Source organism: Peromyscus leucopus, chromosome 1, assembly GCF_004664715.2.
Source record: "Peromyscus leucopus breed LL Stock chromosome 1, UCI_PerLeu_2.1, whole genome shotgun sequence".
Taxonomy (NCBI): Eukaryota; Metazoa; Chordata; class Mammalia; order Rodentia; family Cricetidae; genus Peromyscus; species Peromyscus leucopus.
In genome coordinates this window covers 40,468,941-40,488,367 of record NC_051063.1, presented here as the reverse complement: position 1 = coordinate 40,488,367, position 19,427 = coordinate 40,468,941, and the positions used below count along the sequence as shown (strand labels likewise).

Sequence of the window (19,427 nt, the reverse complement as noted above, 5' to 3'; positions counted from 1 at the left end):
CATTGTCAGGGCCAGGCCCCAGACCCTTGTGGATGCCTGCCCACACCCTTTCCTGGGGGAGGCTGTCACTGCCCAGTCTTAGCCTGCCTTCGAAATGACCTCAGGTCCATTCTTCCCAACACAACTAGGTAAGGACCAGGGTCGGGGTTTGGCTACTCCCAGAAAGCTGCCTGCAGGTGGGGAGGGGTTGGAGGAGCTTGTGGGAGCTGATCTCCCCTCCCCTGTCCCATCCCCTTGAGCCAGTTGATTCTGGAGTCAGCTGCTGTTTGGGCTCAGGGGCCTTTTGCTAGTCAGCTGAATGGATCCTCTGGTGCCAGAGAGAATCAAGCGATTCTGTTCAGTTAAAAAGGCCAAAAACTTTATTTAGTTTTTAGGGAAATACAAGATGCATGTAAACATAAACAAAATATTAAACAAAACAACCCAAATTTTAAAGTCTAGAAGCATCCCAAGACAGGTCATTCCTACAGACCAAAGAATCCCTTCAAAGTGATAAAGGACGCCCAGAAAGTGGCAGGTCCCGGGGGCCGCGTCCCTCCCCCAAGGACACTGCATGTTTGTGATGAGGCTTATAAAAACCACCCACTATTAGAATTGTGAGAAACATGGAGATAGTTTAGCACCACCGAGGATCCTGGAGATAGGTCAGCACTTGCATGGACCCTGACTGCATCCAATGTCTTTGTTTCTCTGCTGAGGTGGGGAGGGAGAACCTGGGGAAGGGCTCCTGCTGACCCCACTGAGCTGGCCAGGGATGAGTGGACACTACGAGAAATCCCTGTGATTCAGGAGTCCCAGGGACATCCACCTGTTTGCTCCCACGGCACAGTCCACATATCCACGCTGCGAGAGTGGCCACTCACATCTGCCTTACAAGTCACCTTCCAGACCTCTCAGTAACTCGTAGGGACACCCACATCCTCTGTTGTAAATTTAAGAAGGGTAACTGTGTACCCTTTGAAGTAAACTCAAGCGGTGTGCCTCAGTAGAAGCCACTGGAAAACAAAAAGCATCTGTGGGGATGTTGGTGTGCTCCACCTGGTCTGATTGGCAGCAGGCGGCCAACTTGGCAGTTAGAACCCCAGGTTCTGTTAGAGTCTTGGGGACAGTGTCCTGTGTCAACATGAGGCCACCTACCTCCTGGACACGCCTGGGCTCTTAAGTTCTAGTGTGGGGATGCTGGGTCCCTACTGTGTGGCCTGTTATGGTCAGTGGCCTCTGATTTGTACAGTCTGACAGGCTGGCTAGCTCTATATTGGACAAAATGCATTGGGCAAAAACTACTGGGAATCTGGGGGACAGATTTGTCTCCTGGAAAAGGGCCCCCAAACCCGAACATTGGCCTATGGCTTATGGCACCTCTTCCCTAAGACAGTCCATGAAAATGGAAGCCCGGCTGTGGCCCAGCGAGTGAGTTTCCTCTGGCTGGACTCTTGGCTGGTGAGTAACAAAAATCCCTGTAAACCTGATCTCGTCATTTTCCAACATGAAGTGACTCCTTCCTTCTTCCATCAGTAAAGACGGCACAACTCCAAACCCTTCCTTGTTCAGCTTTCCCATACCTTCTCTGCTAAAAGGCAACTTCTGGAAGCCTCCTCCCAGTGCAGGGACGGGAAGCCCCGGTAACCACAAACATACTCAGCTTGCCAACATGCCTCCCACTAGCTTGCCAACATGCAAGATACATCCTTTTGCACTAACACAATTCCCTCACACTTCCAAAGACACAGCCCATTGTCCAGAATGAGACTTGGAGTAAGGTAGGGACCTTCAGCACCGGGGGACTCCGCTCTAAGGCCACTAGGTCCTAGACTGCGATGGGGGGGGGGTACTTATTGTCAAGGTCATTTGAGATTTAGACAAGATGGGGAAGAGGGGGATGTCACCTGCCACAAGGCGTTGGAAAGGAAACCCTTCCATTCAATCTCCAAGCACCAATGTGCCCACTCTGTGGCCTGGGGGCCCAGATGCACAGAACAAGGCAGTAGTTAAAAGCAATGCTAAGGCCAAAGGTCACTGACCCTGTCCTATCTGGCTCTAATCACAGACTTTGAAACACAGGGACATGAGACCGCCCCAAATGGGATTTAGACAAAAACCTCAGAAGGTCTTGAGAAGCCCTCCCGACTCCCAGGAAGCACCCGAGGCTTGCAGTGGGGATGAGGCAGTGCTGTGCAGACGCCCGCAGGTCCTAGTCATACCAGGAGTAGTTCTTACGCTGCCCAGCCTGCCTCTCCCTCAGGAACAAAGCAGAGCCCAGCGAGCAGCTCTTGGGTCCCCGGGATTCTCATGCCAAGAACGTGGGTCCACGAATTTAACCACCTCAGCACTTCCATACTCATCAGTATCTATTCCATGTCTTCATCTTGGTGCCTGGGGGCCGCCCTGGGCTGCTTCCATTAGATCTGCTAACGCCAGTGTGAAGTTTCCAACTAAATAAAACTAATTACAAAGACAAATTTAAAAGACACATTGCACTCTCCAGCCAGAGTTGTGTGAATGACACACACACTTGCTGCCAGAAGCTGAGAGTCCCGTGGGACCTGCCCAATGCCCAGGACTAGTTCAATGGAGACCTCCTGCCCTGTATTTATTTCCTCTAGCCCCATGCTATTTAGTTCAAGTGGGAAATTACCACCAGTCTCTCTCTCTCACACACACACGCACTCATGTAATATCCATGTACGTGGAAATTACCACCACCATCACACACACACGCACACACATGCAACACACATGCACACAAACATTGCTCTCTCAGCCCTCAAAAAAGCGAGGGAATCTTAATTGGTTAGTGATGTGGACTGCTGTCTCTCCAGAGAGCTGCATTGATAGTCCAATGGTCAGCTCTGCAGCCATATCTATTCCAAGGGAGAGACCCCAGAAGGGGCCTGGTCCCTCTCCCTCTCTGTATAGAAATTCACACAAAGGTGGGTCGGAGCAGCAGGCCTAACAGTACTACAGGGAGGGGACACACCAGCAAGGCTGTGCTACCCGGGGTGGGGGTGGTGCTGAGCCCTGGGACTTGTTCCCCACCCCCCAGAAAACATCTTAGCTTGCCACTTTCCTTGATGGACGTGAAGGGAGGCTGGTGTGTACCTGTCATGGGGGTTTCTGTTGTCAGAGGCAGGGCTCATGCCTTTGCCACGTCACTGAGATGAATGGGTGGCCGGGACTCAGCCCCAGACCTACTGTAGGCCTGTAGGAATTGGGTCTTACTGGGTATGAAGGGTTTAAAGCACCCACCCTCCAAATGAGTTTGCTTACAGCCAGGATTCCTGTCCATAAGCTGAACTGAGGTTCCATAGTTTTAGAAAGACTCAAACACACATCCAGAGCATCAGAGCCCACACATCAGGAGGCTGGGGAGAGAGGGCTGCTGGGCATCGCTTCTAGACGGGTCTCTCTGAGTAGCTGGCTGCAGGAGGGGAATGCAAACGGGAGTGGGTATTGGACAGCCTCGTTCTGCTCTGGAGACTGGGCTCGAGGCCAAGAGCGCCATGCCACTTCCCCAGACCCCTTCTTCTAGGTGGACACTAGTGGGCTGTCCTCTGGTGACTACCCCTCTCTTCATGGCAGGGAAGTGGGGAGGAGGTAAGACGGTCGCCTGCTTAGAGATCAAATCCATGGCCCACCCACGTGCTCCACGGTCCTGACTCCTCCCAGAGGCCCCTCCTATTGCCCACAGATTCAACAAGGTCTCCCTCCACTCTGTCCCACATCCCTCTGGGTAATATTGCACTTTTTCTGTCTCAGATTGTTTCCATTTTCCATTGAGAATGCAAAGTATTTGGAGGGAATGGGGAAGTGAGTAACCTTAAAGAAGCTATAGATTAGTCAAACCCAGGAGGAGAAGCAGGGCTGATTTCACCTTTCCCTTCCTCCTAAAAACAGAACACTACAACTTAAATAGCTCTACGCCTACTCTGCAAGTACTAGTCATATGAAAATAATGTTTGGCTGAAATTCCCTCGTCTTTTTTCCTTAGACGAGAAAAGTAGTAACATGCCTTGCTGAGGAAAGCAATGGATATAAATGCCAGTAAAATACGCGGCTCTAACATCTCAAAGTGGCTACAATGATTCTATATAATGCCTTCGTCCATTAGGAGTGAGAAAGAGGAACCCTTGGGGCCAGGCTGGGGTGGAAGGGTTAAGGCCTTGCAAATAGAACCCAGGCTGCAAAGGGGGGGGGGGTCACAAGGCAGACAGGAACTGGCTGCTGATGGACAACCCCCCAGCTATCTCTTGTTGCCCCACTATGAGAACACAGAGGAGCCAGGCAGTGTAGCCAGGCCTACCAGTGACAGGAAGAGTAAGGTCTGAAGACTTTCCCCCCCAACCTGTAATAGAAGAAAAGGTTTTGAAACTGAAAGAAAAAGAAAGCACCAAATGATGCATCTTCGGGCATTATATAAACCTCAATAATGACCTCAGAAGGGCTCATTATGATTAAAGTTGCAGTATACAGCAATACAATGTCATTTCACATTTTCAATCATAACTAATGGAAAACTAGGTTTGGACATTGCTGAGATTCCACTTTTTTTTTCTCCTTTAGTCCGATCTGGTTTTCCTCCAGATGGGTCAGAGTCCCAGGCCCCCCCTCCTCCACTGCTGCCACAGTCAGGGTCACAAAGCAGCTCCTTAGCTCCAGGGAAAGGCCCTCTTGCCTGGGCAGGGCTAGGATCCAGGGACACAAGGCCTGGCATGCACCCTTCTTGTTTCAAGTATTCTTTTGGGCTTGTAGGGTTTGTGCTGTGCCCATTGGGCTGGTGGTGAGGGACCTTGGCTATCACTATCCGTTGACCAAGTCTACATCCTGACACTAGGTGGCAACATTCCCCACTTTTCCCAGATGCCTGAGCAACTCCCAGCCATCCTTGGGGCTGGATGTTACAATGTAAACACAATGACCACACATAAACAAAGGGACAGGAGAGGAACGCAGGATTAAATGCAGTGGGTAAACCTGACATTAATTGGGTGATTTGGGGAAAGTCATTTCCTGTCCTTGGGCTGAAGTAAGAAGAGATGGGATGGGGTGACCTCTAAGGTCCCTTCCAGTCCCGCTTTTAAGGAGTCTGATTTCAGGACACTAGGAGTTGGGAGAAGGTCTTTGGGGTGCAGACAGAAGGACATAGTGCAGAGGGCGGGGACGGTGGGAAAAGGCAGCTCTGGGATCTCGGTGGTCCAGCCCAACTGAGATGCTCTGTGCCTGGCTGGCCTACTAATCATGGAGCTGGCTCAATGCAGACAGCTGAGGAGTGAGGCGTGAGCCATCCCCCTGGCAGACAGCTACGTGGAAGGTCCTTTCACCTGACAGTCACTCTCCTTTTAAATTTTATTTTAAATAGTCATAAATTACTTTTTCTTCTTTTAATAAATATGTGCTGTTTTAAAATGAGAAGGGTATATACTGCATCTTTAAGTAATGCACTTCGCTCCCCGGGTTCTCTTTCCATTCCACCTCATTTAAAGTGCATTAATTAAGAAATAATGAACCACTTCTTTATCATTATTGTTCAAATAAGTACAAATAATATCATGAAGACACTAAACCACTACCATTAGTACTGCAACCTAGCAAATTAACTCAACATCCCGCTCTATTTAATACTGTCCAGCAGAAGAAAATAACTAATTTCAATTTTAAACAAACTCAGGAACACAGAAAAGGAAATAGAACAATGTCACCATGGGCTTTTGACAAAGGAGGCTAGCGGTCTGCGTCCGCATGTGGGAGGGACATGGGCTGGGAATCCAGGAGGTTAGGGTTGGGAGCTGAAGGCAGACCTGCCTGGGAGGAGGGCCGAGGGGCACTCTTCCTCCCACGTCCGTCGGGACCAGCAGCCCTTGGCTGGGAGGATGCTGGTAGCTCAGCCAGAGACTGTGAGGCAGGATCTGTCCCAGATCAAAGGCACATGTGGAATCCACTCCCAGCATGAGGGAATCCTTGGAGGAAACCCACTGGGCTCCTCTCTGGAGGGTCCCCTCTGAAATGTCAATCATGAAATCATAACCCCAAACTGACAGAGGGCTGTGGTGAACTCCATTCTTTTGCTTCTGTCCCCTGGGGCACTGCCCCTTGGGAAGACAGAGTTGGTTCCTGGCTTCGAAGTCCTCCATATTCTTGGGCACCTGTAGCATCGCCAGCAGGCTCAGGGGCACAGTGGGGGAGGGTGTCCGCTCCAGGCTGACCCAGCCAGGGTCCCTTCTGCCCAGGATTGGTGGTGACTTCTCCATAGTAAGGCTTTCTTTGGGCCCTGCCTAGGTTGGGGAAAGTGGGCAGAAGCAGGCAGACTAGTCACCCAGCAGCCTGGATTCTAACAATGCCCCCCTCCCTCTTGGGCAGGAACCTGAACATTGTTTCACCGAGCCCAGGACCTGGCTTTACCCAGTCCCAAATTCCCTGGTGAGGTGCCCTGCTAGGGCACTGTGCACACAGTGGGTACCTAAACAAACAGCCTGGCTTATGGAAAGGCAAAAAAAACGTTAAACCAAAATCTAAATAAAACATCCCGGTGAAATTCAACAGAAAACCCCACCCACCACTACGCCCTCTCCTATGTGAGGCTGAGACCTTCGGGCCCCCAAACAATTTCTAAAATAAACCCTAAACCAAACGCCCGATTTATAACCTCCAAACCAATAACCCCTTCCCAAACATGCACAAGGAACTGCCTACTAGGAACTCCTCAACAATTCTAGATTATGAGGAGCCCGGCACCACCCCATCCTCTAGGTCAATTCCCAGTGTCCTTCCTCCATGTGCCCTGAGGAGGGCAGGCTCTCTTCCCAGGGCCAGGTCAGCACAGCAAAGGCAGGCAGTCCTTGTTGGCATCTGGGAACTCTTAGCTACCAAATAGGCTGTGGCCTGGCTCCAGAAAGGGCTGAGCTCTTAGGAGACACCGCCAAGCCCCAGAGCTGGTGGTCTTCCAGACACCCACCAGTGGTCAGTGGTGGACTAGAAACCAACACAATGCCAAACACATCATTAGGATAACACAAGGGTGACTTCCAGAGGCAGGGGCAGGACCCTGGACACACCTCATGACATCTTTTCCAGAGCTGCAGCAAAGGCACAATCGGGCTCTCCCACATGGCCTGTACTAACGGCATATGGTCCATCAGCAAAGTCATCAGTGCGCATGCGGGGGTTCCGGGCCCAGGACGACCCTGCTATTCCCTTTCTCCTACCAAGTGTGTGCACCCACCACACCCCCCCTTCCAGCTGGAGGGTGTCTTCGGGGGTCACATATTCCGCAGGGTTCATCGTCGCCCCCCTCCCCCCTCCCCCCGTCCTTCCCCATGTCTGCACGCCACCACGGCGGCGAGAGCAGCGCACTGAGTCTGGAGGGACCCAGTGTCTGTTAGTTTTTCTTCTCAAGGTAGTTGGAGGGGACCCAGCCCTTGAAGGGCTTCACCTCATCCAGGATCTGGCAGTACCACCAGCCGTTGGGGTTCCTCTCCAGCACTTCCATGGACACCCCCTCCTGGAAGCCGGCGGTCTCCTCATCCCCCTCGTAGTCTGCAATAGAGACGTACACGTCTTTGAGGTTGTTGTGGATGAACTGAGACTTCTCAATGGGCTTAGGACGCACAGGGGAGACGGGGATGCCATTGCGCTGTGTAGGCAGCAGGGGGGGCTCTGAGCCCTGGCTGGCAGCCCGCTCTGCCAGGCGGCCCTTGGCCTCGGCGGCTGCTGACCGTGCAGTACTGAAGGAGGAGTTCCTGCGGACGCCCCTAAGGCTGTCAGTGGCCGTCAGTGACTCGTTCCTCCGCAGGGCACAGGACAGGTTATTGTCCTTGGGTGGTGGAGACACAAACACAGACTGGGGCCTGACTGCCACCTGCCGCACCCCGTTCCTCATCGTCACCCCCACGGTGCCCGAGGTCTTGCCGAACCCCCAGGAGGCTTAGAGGGGATGGGTGGGGTGACCCTCTTGCTCTGGTTCACAGTGTTCAGCGCCTGCACCCGCTTCTCGATCTTTTCCAGACTGTCCGACTTGCCTTCATTCTGAGTGCTCTTTACTGTGTCTGGCTCTTTGCCAGCGGCGTCAGATTGCTGGTTCTCCTCGGGCACCAAATAGTGGGAGGGAGCCCAGCCCTCCAGCTCCCCAAACCTCACGTACCACCACCCACTCTCTGCCTTTTCCAGCACGTGCACCTCGGCGCCCACAGGGAAGCTGATCTCGGAGTCCTGGACTTTCTGATAGGCACTGCACGTCACGTAGGTGGCGCCCTGCCCTTCCCATTCCTTCTTGGGAGCGCATGGGGGAGTGGTGGCTGGGGGGGCAATGACGTCAGCAGAGCCTCTCCTGGATCCCTCAGAGGCTGTCTGGGGGGGCAGCTCTGAGTCCTCACTCCTAGAGCCCTTGAGGCCCCCCCGGAGCTGGCCTGTGGGCCTCAGCTGGCGCCGTAAGGAGCGGATGTCCATCTTTTCCTGGCTTTGAGACTCAGCTCGGTTCAGGACTGGCTTTGGTCGGACGGACGGCTTGGCTCGGGCACAGGAGGCCAGCCCGGCCTTCGCATCGGCGTCTTTCTTGGTCCCGACCTTGGGGGTGCCACGGATGCCTGCATCTGAGGCGGAGCGTGGCTTTGTGTCACCACTGTTCTTGGACAAAGAGGAAGAGGAGGAGGAGGAGGAGGAGCAGGTGGTGTTGATGGTGATAGAGGAGGCGAAGGAGACGTTGGACTGGTTTTTCCCCAGTTCTGCCTGGGCATTCTTCTCCGCCTTGAGCTTTAGGAGCGATGATGATTTGGGAGAACCTGATTTGGGGGAATTTTTCATGGCAAGAGACAATGAGGAGCTTCCAGGGGAGTCGCTGTCCCCAGAGGAGCCTCTGGCGGACAGGGCGTCTTCTGTGTAGGGTCTGAAGCCCTCGTTCTCATAGATGGTCTCCTCTTCCAGGGCCACATCCTCGGAAGACTCGCCTACCTTGAAGCGGGCCCGCTGCAGGGAGGAGGCAGGTGAGGGCCTCCGGGGCTGGGCAGGACGCCTGTCACCTGAGCCTCTGTCCTCTGTGGGCTCCTCACTCAGCTCAGGCTCTGAGTCAGAGCCAAAGGCCGGGATGTCGTACTCGGGTTCCTCATACTTAAGCTTCAGCGGGGAGTCCTGGCTCTCACAGGCACCCGTGGGATTCTCCTCGGGCTCCTTGGGTTTGCTGGGGGGCGCGGGTGGGGGCACCTTGGGCCGGGTCAAGGTGCTGGTTCGGCGGCTCAGGTTGGGCTTCTTGCGTTTATCGATGTAGGAGGCGGGGGCCCAGCCCTCCTTCTCCCCAATCTGCACGTACCACCAGCCACCTGAGTTCTTATCGATGACCTGAGGGAAGATGGACAGGCCAGTGGGTTACACGGGTCTCTGGGTCCCTACAATGTCCCACTCAGCCTATTTTATAGACACAGCCCTTGAATTAGTGGCTCCAAGACCAGTGGCAGTCAGTGGCAGGCTAGATTCAAACCCTGGTCCTCGTTGTGAGACCCTCTAAGTCTGTGCCAGTAACTTAGGGAGTTATAGACCTCCATGACACCCCCAAATCTACATTATTCCTAGACCATGAAAACCAACTTGTGAAGGACTGTCCTCCACCCATGCCCAATATCCCCTGAAAGGGCCTGAGGTGAGAACGGGAAGAGACATAAATCAAACAGGGAGGTACAGGCCTGAGACCAGATACTCCCTGCAGAACATCCTCCCAGTGTCCAAAAATATCAACAAAATCCCATTAGGACTTCTTGGGTCGGCACACAATACTGTCCTCTGATCTCCACGTGGGTGCCTGTGCGTCGCCGTCCTCTCAAGTCAAACATTCCCGATGAAGCAAACTGTTCTGTCCCAGAAGTTCCCACACCTTCAGCAGACTTCATTCAAGGCTCTTGGCGCTCAGCCCTGCATATGTTTTGGGACATGCCACTATGGGGTGGGCACCGTGAGCAAGTGAGGGCCAGAAGCCCAGGTCTGGGGCTCTCGCCTCGGTTGTGGCCCTGACCAGGCAAGCACTCATGGCTGGGCGGCTCACTTCTCTCCCCACTCTGCCTGACCCTCAGAAACATCGCCAAGAAGACATATACAATCTGAAACAGGTCCTTGGCCCAAAGGAGGCTCACCTCAGCCTTCTGTCCACCTCGAAAGCTGATCCCGTCAGAAATGCAAGACTGGAATTCCGCAATGGTGTAGTATTCTACCTCAACAGAAGGGGGCTCTGGAGGCTTCGGCAGCTGGAACCCCTAAAAGCAGAAACAGTCAGTGAACAGACCCAGCAACTGGAGCGGCACCACGACCAGGGACTGGTGCCCAGTGGCTCCCCGGGTGCTGTGGCCATCACTGCCAGTGGGAGAGCGGCTGGCTCTGAAGGCAGCTGTCACTTATGCTTCAGGACTCCCCCCAGGAGGTGGCACTCGGGGTCCACACAACACTAGTTTGAGCTATTGGGATGCTCACTATAAAGGCCTCAATAGCTGGGCCCCAAGGTAGAAAGGAAAGACAGAAGAATCATCCTAACAAAGTAGGGAAAGCGCCATTTTATAAGCCTAAGGGGGATCCTAAGCCAAGTGGGCAGCTGCTGAAGAGGAGGCGGGGGGGGGGGGGGGGGGACTATCCCCAGGGCAGTGAAGTAGGAGTAAAGGGAGCAGCTGGCTGGGGGAGGAGTCTTTGGGAGGGGGTTAGCCTGTTGGTACCCTGAACAGAATGCAGAGTCCTGTTTCAGCAGGCAGGCAGAATATTCCAGAACTCCTATATGCCTTTTAGATGCTGGCACACAATTTTCTCATAGTGGTATTTAAGGACACTTAGAACACTTGGCCCATGATCTATGAGCCACATTCTTTTTTTTTTTAGCATCTATTTTCTGTGCACCTACTAGGTGCTGCTCTGAGGCAGCCAGTATAAGCCACATGGACAGCCAGCCTGGCAGACTGTAACCGTAACAGGATGTACTCTGCCCAGCTTTGTCTTCTTATTTTTGTTCTTCCTTATACTAAGGGGTTAACATAAAGCAGCTGAAAAGGCGGGGGGGGGGGGGGGGGGGGGGGGGGAGGCAGCTGTGGTGTGGAAGGCAGACAGATCTAGAAGCTGCCACTACCCTGAGCCTCAGTTTCCTCTTCTATAAAACAAAACTAAGAATGGAGTTGTGAAGACGATTCATGAGATAATGTAGAAACTTCCAGAGAGGAGGGTGCAGGAAGAGCTGAACAAAGCCGGAGGTCGGCACCTCTGGAACCCTGTTTCTTTCTCTGCCCTTCAAGGCTCAGCTACCTCTGTTGTCTGAGATGAGCTGTCTTGGGTCACTCTGAGGGAGGGATGGGAGAAAGATGGGCTGCTGTGGAGAAGGATGTGACTCAGTGCACTTTCTCTGCCCCTGTGCCTGGATGTACAGCCACACGTGGAAGCTGGCACAGCCGGCCATGCTTCCGCCCTCCTGCACCCTGACAGTGGGGTTCAGCTAAGCCGAACGGGAACCAGCATCCCTCCCTCAGCAAGCTGCCATCGTAAGTGTGGAAGGAATGACTCTTCTTACCAAAGTCAAGGCTGCCTGAAAATAATTAGCTGGGGCTCAAAGAAAAGGGAGAAATGGAGAATCAATTGTGCAGCTGCAAAAACCCAGGGAAAAAAGGAGAAATTTCAGAGGGACTAATGGCGAGGTCCCCAAATACTCATGGCCAAAGGGTACATCTTCAAATGTATGGAGGGCCTTTAACTCCCATGGATGGACCAAGGCCCCTGGAGTAACATGCAGCCAGTTGTGATTCAGGGATCTGTCCCATGTAGAGGACCAGACAGTACCACCCAACAGCCAAGGGTGCACATAGGAAAGGAAACCTGGCCTGCTAGTCCAAAATATACACCACAGCATCCCATCCTCATGACAGACCTGGGACGTGGCCAATACTGTTCTCTCTCAGAAAAGGAAATGGAGGACTTTGGAAGGTAGGTGACCTGCAAAGGGTCTTTGTTTGTTCCTGTGTCAGAAATGGAATCTAAACCAGGCTCCAATTTCCCCAAGATGCTAGGGATGGTACCCCCAAAGCCTTGTGCATACTAAGCAAGTACTACTGAGCTACACCCTAGCCCTGAGCTTGCCTTCTAATTACATCAAGCTGCCCCCGGCCCACTCCCCCATCCCGTAATAGGTCTTTGTTCAGGACTCTCAGCTTATCACCAACACTGCTGTTCTCCAAGCTCCCGATTACACATCTCCCTGCTTGAGATGGTAGTCACTGGGAAACTCCACCCACTCAAGGGTCAGGGACCTCAATGGTTGTCAACCCTCCATGAGCCAGCTCTCCCTCCTGGAGGATAAGCATTGGTCTACCCCTTACCCCTGTTGAGCCCACCACATTTACTGGGCAATCCTGACCGAGCTGTAAGGCTTCCAGGCCATCGGAGCCAGCAGCCCCATTTCTAGCCCCTGGCATTGCCCAACTGGACATTCCTGCTGGCCAGTCTAAATGTTTATGTCTGCCAGTGCAGTGGCTGGGATGGATTTATTTAGCTTTGGAGTGCAGTGCATTTCCGATTATAAACTGGCTGGCTATGCTCCAAGGAGGCCTGGGATCTGCAGGCTTCTGTCCCTGTCCCCAGCCCGGCAATGGAAACCCACCAGGGCTCCCCAGACTCCTGGGCCACAGACTCTGCTTCAAAGGTATCAAATGAATAAGGGTCACTCCAGACGAGGAATGAAGAGAAAATCCACATACCAAGCTGGATTCTCTGCGCGGGGGCGGCCTTGTCCTCAGGTTTGGGGAGCCTGAAAGAAGAGCCACAGCTTTAAGAATCCCACTGGACAACAGTGCCGCACCCTCCCTCCCTGTAAGACCCCACTGGACTACACTGCCCAACCCTCCCTCCCTGGGTGGGATCCACGAAACTTCATGCTTTGGTCCCACAGTTATTCTAAGTCACTGTAGGAATGGAGGGAACTTTAAGCCTCTTTCCTGCTCTTTGGAAGGACACACACACACACACACACACCCCTACCCTACCCCCCACCAAGCGATAGGTACACCAATCTACAGGTATTGCAGGCAGGCCATTGGAAGGTAAAGGCTGCACAGAGTTATGAGATTTTCAGTAGAGGCAGGAATCACATCTATTTTTTGCTCACTAGTCCTAAGTCCTCTGAGGGTAGCACAAGACCAGACAGAAGTCCTGCCCAGTGAAGACTTCTCATACACCAACCAGAGGGCTAACAATAAAGCTAAGAGCTAAATATAAAAATAAAAACAAAAAACCCAACCCAAAACCAAAACCCAGAACAACAGCTCTCCTCCAGATTACTGGCTGGACACAAATAGAAATTGTGCCCCCCCCCCCAATACCAAAGGTGTTGCTGGGCCAGAGGTGTGTGTAGGGGGTGAGGAGAGACAGACTTTAGTACTTTATTGTGAATGTGGGTGGGGGATGGGCATGTGTGCCACAGCCTTAGGGAGTCAGTTTTCTCCTTCTACCTGTACGTCAGTCAGTCCCAGGGATCAAACTCAGACCAGGCGTTGAGTGGCAAGCCCCCTTACGCACCGAGCCCGCTTGCCAGCCCGCTTCCACATCCTTCACCCCATAAAGCAGGCTTGCACAAACTGGGGGGCCCACAGGTTTGTAAAATCAGCTCTATCCTGAGCATCTAGATTTCTAAAGCCTTTTCTGGCTTCTTTCTGGATGCCGCTTCCTGCTCTCGGGGTCCGTTCCCTTGCTAAAGATTCATCCCTGGTTCTCTCTTAGGAGAGGGAGGCCAGCAGCCCGCTTCCTCCCGCAAAGCATCTTCAGGGCAGCAGCTGCCAGGTGCACAGCAGGTCACACTCCCTGGTGCTCTTCACTCTGGTGACCAGCACAGGCACACTGACAATCAGGAGGCCAGACTGTCCCTCGGGGTGAAAATGCCATGGAGGCCCCGCATGGTCCCTGCGTTCCCCTGCACCCATGCCCACACACTCTGCAGCAGCTCTTTGGGAGGAACAGGGGCCTCCAGCTGCTTACTGATCTGAGCCCTCTGAGGGGCGATCCTGGCCACGGCCGGGGAGCCCTGGGCCAGCTTCGACGTGGTCCTCTCGGGGACGCCCAAGGCACTGCCGTTGGAGGCGTTGCAGAGGATGGGGAGGCTGATCTCTTTCTTGGTGATGGGGGCTTCAGATCCCTCGCCTTCAGCCGGCGCCTCCTTCTCCCCAGATGCCTTCTTGTTGAGCAGGTTGCTGATCTCCATGATGTTCCCAATGATCTCCACCGGACCTGTCAGGTTCTTCTTCCGGGTTGGCAGGTCATCCTTGGCTTTCTTCAGATAGGATGCTGGTGCCCAGCCCTCTTTACCTAGATATCTGTGAGAGGAAAGGACCACGCCATCATTAAAAGCTCTCATATCTGGCTTCCCCTTCTCCTTCCAGGCCTCAGTCTCCACCTGACCTTGCCTAGCTGAGCCTTCTCTCCCATGCTCGGCTAGAGGCGTGGCGGGTCCACTAGCCGAGAGGGAACCAGAGCTGGGGTCAATGGCAAAGATACTGGACACTGGGGTACTGTCGTCCTCAGGCAAATACAGGACTTTAAAATTAGGGTTCTTAAACATCATTCTGCCCAAAAGGTAGACTTCACAATGGCCTGCTACTGTATGACCCAAGAAGTTGAGGGTAATTCTAGAGAAAAGGAGTGAAATGTGGATGTAGTCCGAACAATCACATTCCCTGCAGGAGAGAGGCATGGAAGAGGCAAGTTCCAAAGACAGTTCTCGCCGAGTTATCTTGTGTCTCTAAAAAGAGTTCAACTTCTTTCCGTAAGACACAGGGATGCAGCTGCAGATCTAGAGAAGGACTGACACCTTGAGAGCAAAGGAGGATATCTATATAGACTAGTGTGGTCGCACACACCTCAAATCCCAACAGTCAGAAGGATGGGCAAGGAGGACCCGAGGTTCTAGGACAGAGCCGGGAAAGTAACTGTTTGGGGATTGGATTTCAGGCCTGTGCCACAGGAGGGGGTTCATGCCTGGTACTGTAAACCTGGTCATAAGGCCCTGGGGAGCCTAATACTGTTGTCTTGCTCAGTGGGCATGGCCATCAAGCTTCCTTCTAAGTATTTATTTTTATATATGTAAGTTAGTGCCACCCTCAGCCTTGGCCAGAGGAGTGCTTCTCTCTGTGGAATTTCCCTCAGCAGTTAGTGCAGACTCACAACTGGTGTCCACCATTTTAATGCTAAGAATAATTGACTGTTAAATGTTCTGCCCCTAAACGGGACATCCATATCATCTGCTCCCACCCGCCTCTCAGCGAGCATCATGGAAGAGGGAGTGGAAAGACTATTAAGAGCCGGAGGGTGGGGAGAAGTGCCAGGAAATGCTGTTCTCCTGACTCGACAAGGGTACCGCACCCACGAACTCACAGGAGCTGCAGTTACCTGTCCAAGATGATCAGCATCCCAGCACCAATCGACCCAGTGGGTCACACGTACACACATATACACGAGAAGGGAGAGGACATGAGGGGAGACGTGGGGAGTGTGTGTGTGTGTGTGTGTGTGTGTGTGTGTGTGTATGTATGTGGGTGGGTGGGTGGGGTGCCTGCAGGGAGTAGATAGGGGAGCTGGGAGGATATGGTCAAAAGACAGTGCTTACATGGGCAAAAGTGTCTCAGACTAAAACGAAAAGATAACGCTATTTTTTATTTTCAAGTTCCAGGTCAGGCTGGGCTAGAGAGTAAGACTAACTATCTCACCAAAGGAGGGGGAGGACCTACGTGCTTGGAGCACACACCTAGAGTCCCAGCACTCTGGAGGCTAGGCAGGGGCCAGAAGTTCAAGACTGTCCTTGTTACACAGGCCAGCCTGGATACAAGAGACCTTGTGACGAAAGAAAACAAGATAAAAAAGGAGTGGGGTGGGGAGGTGGTGGCCACCAGCCGATGGCCAAGGGTTCGAGTCCTGCCGGGTGGACAGAAGACAGATCAAGTTCACAGAGTAAGTCCACAGATGTAACCTTTCAACGCTGTGGGGCAACAATAAACTATGCTATAGGGGAGCTGAGGACAATGAGGAAAAACAAAGACTGAGATCGGGTCTCTTACTGTACAGTAAGGAGAGGGAGAAAAGAGCAAGCCAGGCATGGTGGCTCATGTCTATAATCTTACCACTTGGGAGGCTGAGGCAGGAGGACCACCTTAAGTCAGACCAATTTAGGTTACACAGGGAGTACCAGGCCACCCAGGACTATATACAAGACTCTGTGTTTAAAAAAAAAAGTCATATTTATGTAATCTTGGGGGTTGAAAAAAAAACCTTTCTAACTGGGGCTACAAATACAGAAGCAGAGATGCAGATGAGAGCGTATGACTGGATAAAATGAAAACCATTGTTATGGCGAAACCAAACCTAGTCAAACCAAACCGAAAGCTCATAAACAAAGGCTCAAGGCGAATGTCAGGGCTGGCTTGGTTTTTGGTGATTCCTTGTCGTTTTAAAACAATGTCTCCCTCTTCCCTCCCATGGTGCTGAGCCTTTACCCAAATCCACAGGGAGCCTGTTTCCGGGCCCAGCATTCACTGGTCAGTGCTTCCAACCGGAGGCTGCAATGTCCCCATCTGCTCCCTGGGACACAGCTGGCTCTCGAGCTCTTAAGAGGCCAGATGTCCGGCGACCCCCTACCGCCCTCCCTGATGTGACCTGGAGCTTGGTTGTGTGTTAGGTAGGAGAAAAGGAACGCAGAAGTCCAGACAGCAGTTGGCGCCTCACATTCCTGTCAGTGGGGGGGTACACACAGGTTGTGTCTGACTTACTTGTTGCTTAGAGGGCAGGCATTACTGAACTGAGGACGGCTTCTGGATGTGAGGGGTACAAACAGAAGCACAGAGTGTCAAGGATGGAGAGGAGCAGCAAGTACACGTGCCTGACCTTTCTACGGCAGTAGCCAAGGCTCAGGAAGGCAAGGCGGGTAGCAGAGGGGCCTGAGGGAAAGTGTGTAACCCCAGGCCCAGAGCCTGGGGTTCTTGAAGCTCAGAAAAAGCTGAAGACACCTTGCTGCTATCTTGTTATGTGGAAGCGGCAGAGGAATACGGACGGGCTGTGGGGAGATAGCCAGGCCTGCGATATGGCCTGGGGTGTCCCATTTCACAGCGCTTTGTGTTCCATATGCTGTATGGATAACGCTATGTTCCAGCTTTGTGTTCCAGGATACAGCAGGCAGAGCGATGCACGGCATGGGGGTGGCTGTGTGTGTCTGAGCCCAACTTCCTCACAGCTGTTTCCCAGCTCTGTAGCAGGACTGACTCCAGAGATGCAGGCTGCGGAGGGAATGTGTAGGAGTGTGTGTGTGAGTGTGTGTGTGTGTGTGTGTGTGTGTGTGTGTGTGTGTGTGTGTGTCTAAGGCTGGGGGAGGAAAAGAAAGACAGGAAATGAGGATCAACACACAGCTTGGAATGTTGGGAAATAGCATGGTTAAGGGGGTATCTGGCTGCCTTCTTAAGGTAGAATGGGATCATTAGGGTCCTCCAAGCTATAGGGACAAGTAGCTGACTAGAAGCAGCCCAGAGTGATGCTATTTGTTACCTTAAAACCACAAACAAACAGAGAAACAAACAGAAACCCAAAATATAAAAAGCAGCTGTGGGGATCACTTCTAGGCAAACACACACAGGCCACGAGCCAGCTGGGATATGTTAGCCTTTCCATGTCCGGCTTGTGGCTGATGGATTTGCAGTTGGCTCCAGCTTCCATTGCTTAGAGAGCATGAGAGACCACAGGTGGCTGCTTGGGATAACACATGTATAATAAATACACAGTTCCACACCACCTAACAGGATAGAAAGGTACATAGATCTCCGTCCTCCGGACTGACAGGCACCGAGGCCAACGGTGAGGGGACGGCAATGTCCCATCAGCTCACACTAAGGCTCGGTCACCCGTATCCTCCCTGCAGCGCAGACACAGCTTTAAGACCACAGGGCTCTGCCTGGTTCTGAGCCAGGGATGCGTGAGTACTCACACTGGCGGATCACAGGGGGCTGCCATACAGCAGTGGCCTTTCCAAGGGGACCACAGTTAAGTCTGGGGGTGTGGGGAACGGAGGCAGCCGTCCCCAGAGCACACACAGGGGACTGTTGTTAGCGGGGCTGCAAGCAGGAGGGGGAGAAGCTGAAGTGCTGCAAAAGAACTTTCCAGACACCAAGGCTCTTAAGGCAGGTCCAGGGTTCTAGGGTTGGCAACAGCAGAATGAGAGCCACAGGGTTTAGCTTATTCTACTCCACTAGATACACACCCAAACCTCTCAGTAGGCAGAGAGAGAGAGAGAGAGGGAGAGAGGGAGAGAGAGGGAGGGAGAGAGGGAGAGAGGGAGGGAGAGAGAGAGGAGAGAGAGAGAGAGAGAGAGAGAGAGAGAGAGAGAGAGAGAGAGAGAGAGAGAGAGAGAAGAGAGAGAAGAGAGAGAGGAGAGAGAGAAGAGCTCCCACCCGGCAGAGTGCAATGGCCTACACCCACCAGGAACATGGATGCCCGAGGCCTACGTCTGGGGCCTCCAGGGTTGAGCTGGGAGCACCAGAGGCAGCCTGCTGGGACTTAGCAGGGCTGGTGGAGGCTGGTGTTTCAGGCTGTCTCAGCTGAAGAGCAGGTCAGGCAGCCAAGGTGGGTGCAGAAAACAAAACTCAGGTGTGCCGAACTCTCGGCGGGTACACGGGAAGGGATCACACCACTGTCCGTCAGCCGAGCTGGCCCTGTACCCTCCTGGCTGGGACTCAGCCTGCGCTCTCGGGGCCAGGAGGCGATCAGTGAGCTGAGCGGAGCTGGTACACAGCTGTCTTTGGCAGCCACCCGCCATCGGCTCCTTTGCCCAGGAGCCGGGCTCCTTCCTACCTGATGTACCACCAGCCTTCCAAGTTCTTCCGAATCACCTCCACGGTGACACCCTTCTCGAACCCGATCTCATCCTTGCTTTGGCTAGTGTAGGGCTGCACGGTGACATACTTCTCTTCTGTGGGGGGGGGGGCGTAAGAAAGCAGAGTTACTTGAGGCTGTGGTGCACATCCTTTCTCCCATTCCTCTCTGCCCGGTCTAGTCTGGTTCAGCCACTCACTACCAAGCCCTGGGCCAGCACTGGCTTTTCCAGAGAAGAGGAAGGAGCAGGATTCAGAGAGTAGAGGAAGAGTCACCGGGTTAGGGGTCACTGGCAAAGCCAGGCAGGATTCAAGCCTCAGGCAGCATGAAAGCAGGTCCTCTAGCCAGGGTGTTGGGGCCCAGAGTTTGGAGGGATCTGCTTCTCCTAGGGTCTAAGTCAATAAATTGAGGACAATGCTAGGTGGCTCCTTGGGAAGCCTAGCATACCCCGCTTCAGAACATGCCATGTCCCATCTAGATTCCAGCCCTGTAAACTCTTAGTTTCTCCCTCAGGCTGACTTCCAGATGTTTTCAGGGGTACCTTCACTAAGCACCTCAGCCCTAATAAGAGCAGACCACAGCATCTA

The 19,427-nt window shown here is 53.1% G+C and overlaps 1 protein-coding gene across 1 annotated transcript in view; it reads right to left on the bottom strand.

Annotated features, from left to right (window-relative positions):
- Positions 1 to 336: 336 nt before the first annotated feature.
- The window catches only part of Sh3pxd2a (SH3 and PX domains 2A), a 212,473-nt gene continuing 193,382 nt past the window's right edge, over positions 337 to 19,427 (bottom strand). Inside the window, 6 exon segments of the mRNA XM_028874661.2 lie at positions 337 to 7,911; positions 7,914 to 9,324; positions 10,110 to 10,229; positions 12,699 to 12,748; positions 13,972 to 14,306; positions 18,820 to 18,937. Coding sequence (XP_028730494.1) covers positions 7,373 to 7,911; positions 7,914 to 9,324; positions 10,110 to 10,229; positions 12,699 to 12,748; positions 13,972 to 14,306; positions 18,820 to 18,937 — 2,573 coding nt within the window. The 3' untranslated portion in view covers positions 337 to 7,372.